The sequence below is a fragment of the Microtus ochrogaster genome, unplaced genomic scaffold, assembly GCF_000317375.1.
Source record: "Microtus ochrogaster isolate Prairie Vole_2 unplaced genomic scaffold, MicOch1.0 UNK14, whole genome shotgun sequence".
Classification (NCBI taxonomy): domain Eukaryota; kingdom Metazoa; phylum Chordata; class Mammalia; order Rodentia; family Cricetidae; genus Microtus; species Microtus ochrogaster.
Window position 1 is genome coordinate 2,256,796 of NW_004949112.1, and position 10,643 is coordinate 2,267,438.

The following is a 10,643-nucleotide window of genomic DNA, read 5'->3' on the forward strand; positions in this document are numbered from 1 at the left end:
GCAAGAAGGGCGGGCGACATTACCGGTAAGTCAGGCTGCCCACACTGGCTTGCCAGTTGCCCTCCATTACTATTCAGATTCCCCTGGCTCATGAAGGGAGAGCGTGCAGCCCCGGGCCTGGCCTGTCTCCCGCCTCCTTTGTGATACTTTCTCCAGGACCGTGGGGAGACAGCTGGTAACCATGCTGCCCTTGCCCCTTGGGCCTCACTCACCGAGCACCTAAACTCCAGCTGCATGTGGGCAAACTGAGACCTCTGTAGAGTAATCACCAGCTTGGGGACAGTGAACACCAGACAGATGTGATGGTGGCATAAACTGCTTTATTGGTGGCAACTAGGCAGGGCTCAGGTGTCTCTGGTGGCCTAGAAGTCCATTTCCTCCATCAAGTCCTGGAGGTAGGCCTTGTACTGGTCAGAAGTGAAGGAGATAGGCTGGCTGTTGGAGATGTGCAAGTCCACAGTTCTCAGTGAGGAGGCTCCTCCTTCCCGAGCCATCTCTAACAGCTCCTTAAGACACGTGGGAACAACCTACATGGTGCAGGAATGGATCAGGGCAAATCGCTAATCAGGTGCAAGCTCCCAGCATAGCCCAGGGTGGATCCTCCCTCAAGCTGGGGCTGCTAAGAACTGTAGTTCCCCCTCCCATAGTCATAACCAATGGGGCTCCTGGGAGCTGAATATTTCAAAGGCTGCAGACTTGCAGCTGACAGCTCCAGGATCTAGTGTTAGAATAAGCTGTGATGGCTAGGCCCTGCTGAAGACGGGGAACAGTGGCTGTGGAGCCCTGTTGAAGATGCTGTTTCTTTTGTTTGGTTGGTTTTTTGAGACAGGGTTTCTCCGTAGCTTTGGAGCCTGTCCTGGAACTTGCTCTGGAGACAAGGCTAACCTCAAACTCACAATGATCTGCCTGTCTCTCCGCCTCCCAAGTGCTGGGATTAAAGGCATGCGCCACAACCACCCGGCTGAGTTGCTGTTTCTTGGAGGGGCTTCTGGGAGTTTTAATCCCTGGCTGCCGCAGGTTCCTCCACACATGGACCCTCCCAGCCCCAGAAGCACAAGACAGCTGTCACCTTGACCATCACAAGCCTCTTGATCCATGGCTGGTCCTGGGGCCACGACTCCCCCACACAGAACCACAGAGTGTAGCGTGGGGAGTGTCCACTTCCTTCCATGAAGGCAATCAGATCTGGGAACCCAGGAGTCAGGTCAGAAAAGAAAGGATGACCCTCTACAATTTCCACGCACCCAGCTTACTGTCTTCCCTGCTAATTCTCTGCCGCCACCATAGGCACTGCCTTTCTGGGCAGTTCCCTGCAGATACAGCTCATCCATCTCCTTTCCTGTTTCAGCAGCACTATGGAGGTGAGATGTCAGCCCACCCCACCCAGGGGCTCCACAGAGAGGAGGGTGGGCCCTAGTAGCTTAGGGTAGAAGGCGGCTGTTGGGATGGCTCCTCAACAGCTCGGGCCTTGCTGTGGTTCTCTGAACTGACACTGTCATGCCAGCCTTTGAGGACTGCCCTCCGGAGGGATGTATTTAAGGCCAGCCAAAGCAACGAGACCCTGCTTCAGAAAACTCATAGAAATGCAATGTCAAGCTGAGCACCAGCTCACACCAGGTGCCCTACCCCTAGGGAGGCCTGGGCTACAGAGGCCCTTTCTCAAAACAGCTTCAAGACTCTCCATCTCACTTGGCTCTTTGTGGGTTCTCAGCGGTCCCATGTGTTTAGTGGAAAACACTGGAGGCAAGTGCTGGTCTTGTTCCCCAAAACTGCTGGACAGCAGAGCTCTAGGGGACTTATTTACCTGTAGTTTGCAGAGGCACTACCATTGAGCCAAACCCCGCCCCAGAGTCATTTCTGCATATTCACCATAAAATGGTTGCCAGAGCATCTTATGATGCCTGTACTACACAAGGTTCAACAGTTACAGCAGCCAGCCCCCAAATGCGGTGGTGCAGGCCTGTCCTTTGCCACAGAGCAGAGGAGCAGGCTCTGAATACAGTCCACCACCATGGCCTGTCAATCCCCATAGGGTACTCACCTGTCACAAAGGGCCCAAGGTCGAACACAACTCCGTCCTGGTCTTTGGGAACCTCTCCATCTGGCCCTCGCCCACTGTCTGGAAGCAGCTCGTCACCCAGAGCCCAGAAAGAATGGGAGCGGCCCAGACGCTGGGCCCGGAGACACTGCCCTGACCGCCACAGAAACAGCCCCTGGCCCAGCCCCTTGAGTACTTGGCTCACATACTCTCTCACAAGCCTGTCCGTGAGAAACCCCTCAGGGTCTGGCAGGGTGACTGGCTGTCCGGGCAGTGTCCTGTTATCAGCTGTGGTGCCCACCAGCCGCAGGCCCCCTGGACAAAAGAGTGTCTGCTGGAAGACCTGCCGGCCCCGGTAGAAAGCGGTCACTTCGAACTCCCATTCTGTGTGGGAGCATGAAAAGGGAGAGATGGAGAGGACCAGGGTGGGGGCTGCTGCCCCTGCTGCAGCCCTTCCTACCCCACAGCTGGCACTCACGTTCCTCAGCTAGCAGCTGCCTCAGTGGATTTTCTTGGGGTGCCAAGTTTGGGAGGTTGTCCAGATTTGGGCTTAGTAGTAGTTGAGAGTGATCAGGAGCAATAGCCAGGCCTGAGGACCCCTCATCTGGGAGAGGTTCCAAGACCATGTCACCCAGTAATTCCCGGAGGTCTTCCTGGAGGAGGAAAGGGCTGGTCTAGTTAACAGCCTCAGCTGAGTCAAGACGGGAGCAGAGTGGTAAAGGAATGGAGGTCCAGAGGTAAAAGCTGGGCTGGGGAGGAAGGGTTGACCTAACAGGGACAGGGCAAGATGATTGCCTCCTCACCTGGGGATCAGACAGACTGCTTCTGCTGTTGGGATCAGGAGAGGTGTCCAGATGTGCAAAGTCCCTTGCTGCTGTCCAGAGAGAGGGTGGGGTGAAAGAAGGGCAGAGATCCTCCTGATCCCAAGGTCTGCACCCAAGCCAGCCTGGTTACACACCTGGGGTCACAAACTCATACACTTTATGAGGGTCAAACGGGTCCTTGCTCTGGTCATCGGCTAATCGCAACACTTCTTTCCGGTTCAGGGCTGACCGGAAATTCCTCTTCCAGGTCGACAGGTCGGGCTTATCCTTCCCTGGGACGTAGGCACCGCTGGCTTCAGCCCAGGCCTGAGACACCAGTGATTGCAGGAGAGGAAGGGAGAGGATTTAGATTCTGCCCTGACTTCCTGGCACCTCCCACCATGTTCCATCCTATAGCTTCAGACCCAAGGTCTCGCATTCACCGGGCCCCTAGGTCCATCCTTATCCTTATCCACTCCTTTCAACACCAAAAAGAAATCCCCTTTGGCTTTGAAACAGGGTCTCCACACTAACCGAGGCTGGGCTCCCACTTGTCACCGTCCCGCTGCCGCCACCAGTGCTGGGATTACAAACCCAACCACAATGCCCACCTTCAAGCTAACCCAAGACCTACTTGGTACCCACCCCAGGACACCTTCCGGACCAAGTCTCACATTCTCTCTAATGCTACCACTAGTCCATGCTAATTTGGTAACCAATAACCCCATCTATGAGGCAGTCTCAAACCTGAAGGGTTCTAAAATCGAACCCACGCCGCAAAGATCTCTCATTCTCTCAACTTTCCCAATTCTGCGATCCTTTAATACACTTCCTGGTGCTGACTCCAACCATAAAATTATTTTTATTGGGGCTGGAGAGATGGCTCAGAAGTTAAGAGCACTGACTGCTCTTCCACAGGTCCTGAGTTCAAGTCCCAGCAACCAACCACATGGTGGCTCACAACCATCTATGAGATCTGGTTCCCTCTCTTCTGGCCTGCAGGTGTACATGCAGGGAGAACACTGTATACATAATAAATAACATCTTTTTAAAAAAATTTTTGTTACTACTTCATAGCTAGTTTTACTACTGTTATGAATTGTAATGTAAATATGCAACGAGCGACCCCTGTGGAAGTGTTGTCCTACCGGCTGAGAACCTCTACTACAGAACATTCTGTAAGTGACCCGAACTTGCTTTCCGGGTTCTATTCTTGGAAACGGCCAATCAATTCCTGTCTATCCCTCCAGTCCCAACTATCTTCATCAGCAAGACCCGCCCCTAACTAGCCACGCCCAGGAACGCCTCCGACGTCGCACCTGGAAGATGCCAAAGTCAGCCACCTGGGCATCCTGCCGCAGGCCGTGCTTCCACGGGATCCGGAACCGAGTGCGGCTCTCGTCCAGCCAGGCCACGCCTTCCAATTGCCCCAGGTCCAGCTGCGACACCAGCCAGGGCAAAATCCGCGGTTTCGGGGTTCCCATGCTTGGGGCCTGCGCACACAGGGCAGTTCCTGAGTACGCATGTCAAGGAGCAAATGCACTCAAACCTCCGCGCCCCGCCACAGCGGAAGAAGCCTTTCACTCATTCTTTTGTGGGGTACAAATGGGAAACTCCTTCCCACCCTTCCATACCTAGTGGGGCCGTCTTTCCTACCCCAGCTTCTCTAGTAGAAACTCTTACCTACCCATCGGTTCCTTCTCTTTTATAAATGTAAGCCCCTCTCTATTATCCAAAGCAGGCACCCCACTTCTTGGGTGGAGCCCTCTGTTCCTAGTCTTTTCAGGACCGTGACTGCTCCCTCGCTCATTTCCAGTCTTCTCCTAAATGCTTCCAAGTGCAGTCGCCTCTCCCCAAGCTTCTTCAGTTTTGGTTTTCCTATATTGTTTTTATTGACGTTTTTAGAAAGAGCCTAGAACGTTGCATAGGCTGGCCTTGAACTTGCTGTGTAGCCCAGTCTGGTCTTCACCTCTCTTTGCAACCCAGATTGGCCTGGGACTCACTATGTGGCCAGGCTGGCCTCGAACGCCCTCTGTAAGCCAAGCTAGCCTCAGGTTGGTCTTCAACTCACATAACCCAGGCTGGCCTGGGGCTCATTCTGTGGTCCAGCCCGGCCTGGCACTCACTCCGGAGCCCAGGCAGGCCTTGAACTTGCAGCAATCTTACAGTCTTCAGCCTGGGTGCTGAGACTGCAGACCTTCAACGCGCTGCCCTTCTGGTTTTCGGTCGCCGAGCTCCTGCGCGTCTGGGCTGCCCCATGCTGTGCCCTGAGGCCGCCACCCGTCCGAGTCTTCCGCGTTACCTACCGGGGAGGAATCCTGCACTCGTGGGGCGCTGGGGCCAACACTGGTGTCGGGGCCTCAGTAGTTCTGAGACTCGCAGCCACGCACCTTTCCCCTCCTGTCAGCTAAGCCTCCGAGCGCTGGGACTTTCTTTTCTAACGATATTTTGAGATAAAAACAGTTTTCTCATAATTTGGGTAATAAACCCAAAAGCAGAGAGTCTACTTATGGGCGCAACCCAACTCCCTCAAAGCCCTTTTTTGGCCTTCCGCCCACAAGCATGCTGGGAACGCCATATGCAAATATACAACCCAACACCCCGCCCCTTCTGCGTTGGGGCGGTTACCAGGTCGGCCCAGTGCGCAGGCGCGGGAAAGTTGAATTTCCGAAAAGTTTGTTGAAATTGATTGAAAGCGTGGGCTCCGGCGCAACTAGAACAGAACCCCGAACAAGGTGAGCGGGGTTCCAGGAAAAGGATCAGAGCAGAAAGCGAGGGGAACCATTGCTGGGGCGGCCACAGCCAGTCTTGTCTCTCTTGAGGTCCAAGCTCCCAGGATCTCCGGAGCCAGCCAGAGGTAAATTGGAACTACATCTCCCAGTAGGCTGCTCGGCTAATAAACGGGGAAAACGGGCCAATGAGTGCCGCAAGGCGTACTGGGATTGGTAGTACCCTAGCCTCTAAGGACCTAAGTACCTCGATGTAGTAGTCTTAGCACTCAGCTACCTCCTCTCTCCAGACCCTTTTTCCTCGACAGAATCAACTCTCCCACTGGTCCATCCTCCGTCCTCTCCCTCAGGTGCCTCCATGGCCGGCTCTGAAGAGCTGGGGCTCCGAGAGGACACACTGAGGGTTCTGGCAGCTTTCCTTAGGCGCGGTGAATCTGCTGGGTGCCCTGTCCCAACTCCACCCAGGTGAGTGAGTGGCCACTCCCCCAGGGCCAGACTGGAAGGTCTTCTTGAGTACTGGTCCCCTCCTGTCTCCTCCCTTCAGATCTGACCCCATATGCCTGACTCCAGTTTCAAGACTGATCTTCCATAAGGTTACTCTGAGATTCTTGTCCCCAGGAGCCCTGCCCAAGAGGAGCCAACAGATTTCCTGAGTCGTCTCCGAAGATGCCTCCCTTGTCCCCTGGGTAGAGGAGCCCCTCCCCCGGAGTCCTCTCGGCCCTGCTTCCTTCCCCTACGCCCCTGCTATGACTCGGGACCAGGTAAGAGATTTTTACACTGGTTACCTGTGAAACTTTAATGGCTAGGAGCTTTCGTCCCTGTTAAAGGCCAGCACTGCTCAGGTTTAGCCACAACTCTTCCCCTTCAAAGTTAGACTTCTTTGAAAGAGGCAGTGTTGAGACATAGTCTCAGTTGCTGGAGCCTCCTGCGTCAGCCTACCTCGTACTGGAATCACAGGCACGCATCGTTAAATAGAGCCTCAGAGACAGGGTTTTCTCTATGTAGCCCTGGCCGTCCTAGAACTCCCGTTGAAGACCAGGCTGGCCTCAAACCTACAGAGATCCTCCTGTCTCTGCCTCCCAAGTACTGGGATTAAAGGCCTAAACCACCACTGCCCAGCATTGAGCTTGAATTTTTTTTGGGGGGGGGCGGTTTTGAGACAGGATTTCTCTGTAGCTTTGGAGCCTGTCCTGGAATTAACTCTTGTAGATCAGGCTGGCCTCAAACTCACAGAGCTCTGCCTGCCTCTGCCTCCCGAGTGCTGGGATTAAAGGTGTGTGCCACCACCGCCGGGCTGAGCTTGGATTTCTACTGAGCAATTCTGTGGTTGACCAGGGGGAGGTGCTCTGGCGCCCTTCTTAGGTAATTGTCTCTTTCCTTACATAGGTGCTTCCCTGGCTCTTAAAATCTTAGGGAAGGGGCTGGAGAGATGGCTCAGTGGTTAAGAGCATTGCCTGCTCTTCCAAAGGTCCTGAGTTCAATTCCCAGCAACCACATGGTGGCTCACAACCATCTGTAATGGGGTCTGGTGCCCTCTTCTGGCCTGCAGACATACACACAGACAGAATATTGTATACATAATAAATAAATAAATATTCAAAAAAAAAATCTTAGGGAAGACTACTTGTGACACCAGCCCCCCAGGGCATGAGACAGGAGGCATGGTTGTCAGGCACAACTCCTCAGCCAATTGGTAATATCAAGTAGCAGAGGAAGACTGGAAGGGATATTGGGACTTGTCGGTGATCAGTAGACCTGGGTGTGGGGGCGCATTGGTGTAATCAGCACTTGGAAGCTGAGGCAGAAGGATTGTTGTGGGCCTGAGGCCAGCCTGGATTACAGAAAGCTGATGACGTAGTCGAGTCAGTAGAGGCCTGCCATCAGCACCTGAGGCATAGTAGTACATATCAGGAAGCAGAGGAAAGCGGCTTACACGGTCTTCAGGCACACGTGCAGGCAAAACACCCATACTCATTAAATAAAAGAAAAATTTGTTTTGTTTTGTTTTTTTTTCTTGTTTTGTTTTGTTTTTTGAGACACGGTTTCTCTGTGAAACAGTCTGGCTGTCCCATGTAACAGACTTTCTTCTTAGGCCACCAACTACCTCCCAAGTCATGACGCGGAGACATTATTACAAATGCCCGGCCTTTGCTTAGCTTGTCCCACTAGCTCTTATAGTTCTGTCTGACCTGTTTCTATTCATCTATGCTTTCCTCAGGGCTTTTTACCTTTTTTTCATTCTGTACATCCTGTTCTCCTGCTTCCTCTATGTCTGTCTGTCTGGCCCCTGGCATCTCTTATTCCTTCTTCCCCTGAACTTGAGATCTTCCTCCCACTTCCTCTCCCTGCCTGGTGGACCTCCTGGCGGTACCTCCTCTCTCACTATTTTCTGTTCTCTTTTGTGTGCTTACTGTTTGTATTTCGACACAGGGTTTCTCTGTGTAGCCCTGGCTGTCCTGGAACTCGCTCTGTAGACCAGGCTGGCATCGAACTCACAGAAATCCACCTGTCTCTGCCTCCCGAGTGCTGGGAGTAAAGGTGTGCACCATCGAAAAAGCATTGGATTTCATGAATCTGGAGTTACAGAAAATTGGGAGCCACCATGTGGGTGGTAGGAATTGAACCCAGCTGCTGGGTCGTTCAACCTCTGATGCATTTTTCTGGCCTTCATGGGCACCATGCACCCAAGTGGCATGCAGACACATGCAGGCAGAACCCCATATACATAAAATTAAAAAATAATTTTAATGGAGCATGCCTGATTGACGGCTTACCTAGAAGAAAGGTGTGGTTGCAGAGGTGAGTCTGCTCGGTTGCTCATCTGGGAGCTGGACCAGGGTGAGGTAGCAGCAGGAATGCTATGCTTGCCCTGGTGGATGGAAGAACCTCCAAAGTTTAGCTCGATTATTTTCAGTATAATTTGAGGGTGCAACAAAGTAGAAAGGCTAAGGATTTTCACATCTTTTATCAAATTCTCTCATGGCCTAGTTTTTACCCCTTTGTGAACTGAAAATTGTTGCTGTCTAGTAAGATGGTTTGGAGGAGAAAATTCATAAATATATCCTGTTCTGTAGACAAAGAATTATTCTTCCCATCAGGTCCAGCTACTTCAGACTTCTATGCCATGGTTGCCCAACGTCTGGAACAATTGGTCCAAGAGCAACTGAGATCTCCGCCCAGCCCAGGTAAGCAGCAGAGGAGCCTGGGACAGGTGAGAGTGGGGGTGAGGCCAGGACCTCACCTCAGTCCATTCTCTTCTTACCCCCAGAGTTCCAGGGACCCCCACCCACAGAAAAGGAAGCCCTGCTAAGGAGGCTGGTAGCCTTGCTGGAGGAGGAAGCAGAAGTCATCAACCAAAAGGTGACTGGCTATGCTCTATGCCTTTGAGAGGGCAGCAATGGGACTGGGCAGAACAGGACTTGCATTGTCTTGGTGAAGAGGTGAGGCTCCAGGGCTCTGTGAGCACCAGATCATCTTTACAGGAGCTTTGGAGCGTCACCACGGTGGGACTTTAAATCCGTGGACCCGTGGACCAGCAGCATGCCAGGGAATCCAGTCAACAGAAACCACTAGAGGCACTAGAGATTGGAGCACAGCAGAGCCCTTGCCTAGTGACCTGAGGTCCTTAACGTTCCTCTCCACCACCCTCTCCCCCAAGTCAAATTCTCAAAAACAAAGAACAACAAAGAGACCAGAACATGAGCCAGGAAAGAGAATGGCTGTGAGCAGGTGTGTAAAATTTGATTGTAGTAGGCATGGTGACACACGCTGCGAATGTGAGGCAGGAGGTTTTCACGAGTTCAGCTTTCTCCTGTGCCACAGAACAAGTTCCAGGGCTGCCCAGGGAGACATCGTTCAACAAAGTAAGGTGGGACGTAGGTGCAGCCTTTAATACCAGCCCTTGGGAGGCAGAGGCAGAGGCAGACAGAGCTCTCTGACTTCAAGGCCAGCCAGGGCTGCATAGTGAAACCCTGGTTCTAAAACCAACAAAAGAACCCTGATTGACTACAGTAAGGATATAGCTCAGAATATGGAGGAAATGCCCTCTGAAGTGAAGCTTCTGCGTTTCCTGGAACCTGATCGGCTTTCAGAGCTGGACAGTACTGTAACAGCGATTATCTGGTAGGAAACAAGGTTTCCGTAAATGGCTTCAACCACTCTTTTTTCCCCCTCTGGAGACAGGGTTTCTCTATTCCTGGCTGTCCTGGAACTCACTTGTAAATCAGGCTGGCATTCCTCTGCCTCCCGAGTGCTGGGATCAAAGGTGTGCGCTAGCGCTCCAGGCTTGGCTTCAGGAGCCCTTAACTAAAGGAAAACTTGTTACTAGAACTCAGAACTCTGCTTGGCTCTGAGTCTAGCTAGACCCCCTTCCTGGAAGTCCAATGGCCAAGACCATAGAGGATGATTGGGTGGGACTTGGTGTTTGGGCTGGTTGCGGAGGGGTGCAGTTAGCTGACGCTGCCCCTCTGCCCCTCAGCTAGCTTCTGACCCAGCTCTGCACCGGAAACTTGCTCGCCTGTCAGCGGGCTCCTTCGCCCGCCTTGTGGAACTCTTCTCCAGTCGTGAAGTCAGCTCCTCCCCAAGCTGTGCAAGCCCCTCGTTGCCATGCCCGGCGCCCCCACCGCCATCCCCGGAGCCATTGGCCCGCCTGGCTCTGGCTATGGAGCTGAGCCGGCGCGTGGCCGGGCTGGGGGGCACCCTGGCCAGCCTCAGTGTGGAACACGTACACAGCTTTGCGCCCTGGATCCAGGCCCATGGGGGCTGGGTAAGTCGAACGTCCCTCCAAGCCTCAGTTTACCCTACTGCCATTTGATGGGTGAAATCTTAGGTTTCCTTCCAGAATTCCCAGCTCCATTTACTCCATCGCGTGCTTATTGAGCACTTGCTGTATGCCAGGCACTGTGCTGACTTCTGATGCCCATCGGGCTTGGGCAGCAGTTGTGAGAGGAGCTCCTATAGCTCCCTAGTCCTCTCATTTTTTTTAAAAAAATTTTTGTTTTGTTTTGTTTTTTTTTGGTTTTTCGAGACAGGGTTTCTCTGTGGTTTTGGAGCCTGTCCTGGAACTAGCCCTTG

General features: G+C 53.0%; 2 protein-coding genes across 7 annotated transcripts in view; one reads left to right on the forward strand and one right to left on the reverse strand.

Annotated features, from left to right (window-relative positions):
* Positions 1 to 303: 303 nt before the first annotated feature.
* Irf3 (interferon regulatory factor 3) lies at positions 304 to 5,353 on the reverse strand. 6 transcript variants are annotated; one of them, XM_005366831.3, is made up of 8 exons: positions 5,148 to 5,353; positions 4,161 to 4,334; positions 2,997 to 3,168; positions 2,842 to 2,912; positions 2,517 to 2,691; positions 2,042 to 2,422; positions 1,070 to 1,185; positions 304 to 527 (listed from the first exon to the last, which is right to left on the reverse strand). In XM_005366831.3, the coding sequence occupies exons 2-8, from the start codon at positions 4,323 to 4,325 to the stop codon at positions 363 to 365; spliced, it is 1,245 nt and encodes a 414-aa protein (XP_005366888.2). In that variant the 5' UTR covers positions 4,326 to 4,334; positions 5,148 to 5,353; the 3' UTR covers positions 304 to 362. The 6 variants fall into 6 exon arrangements, with proteins under 6 accessions (XP_005366888.2, XP_026644861.1, XP_026644860.1 ...); XM_026789060.1 differs by having other exon boundaries at positions 4,968 to 5,353; XM_026789059.1 differs by having other exon boundaries at positions 4,913 to 5,353.
* Positions 5,354 to 5,582: 229 nt separating this feature from the next.
* Bcl2l12 (BCL2 like 12) overlaps positions 5,583 to 10,643 on the forward strand; it is a 6,671-nt gene continuing 1,610 nt past the window's right edge. The window contains exons 1-6 of the mRNA XM_026789062.1: positions 5,583 to 5,698; positions 5,921 to 6,035; positions 6,189 to 6,331; positions 8,669 to 8,755; positions 8,839 to 8,930; positions 10,048 to 10,335. Of these exons, the coding sequence (XP_026644863.1) occupies positions 5,929 to 6,035; positions 6,189 to 6,331; positions 8,669 to 8,755; positions 8,839 to 8,930; positions 10,048 to 10,335 (717 nt within the window). The 5' untranslated portion in view covers positions 5,583 to 5,698; positions 5,921 to 5,928. The remainder of the gene's footprint in view (positions 5,699 to 5,920; positions 6,036 to 6,188; positions 6,332 to 8,668; positions 8,756 to 8,838; positions 8,931 to 10,047; positions 10,336 to 10,643) is intronic.

What these genes read in the sequence shown, in the direction of transcription:
- Irf3 (XM_005366831.3), bottom strand. Translation starts at nt 4,325, where the DNA reads ATGGGAACCCCGAAACCGCGGATTTTGCCCTGGCTGGTGTCGCAGCTG. An exon ending in GCAGCTGCTAGCTGAGGAAC is followed by an intron (nt 2,423 to 2,516) that starts GTGAGTGCCAGC and finishes GCTCCCACACAG; the next exon opens with AATGGGAGTTCGAAGTGACC. An exon ending in AGAGGCTTGTGATGGTCAAG is followed by an intron (nt 528 to 1,069) that starts GTGACAGCTGTC and finishes TGCACCATGTAG; the next exon opens with GTTGTTCCCACGTGTCTTAA.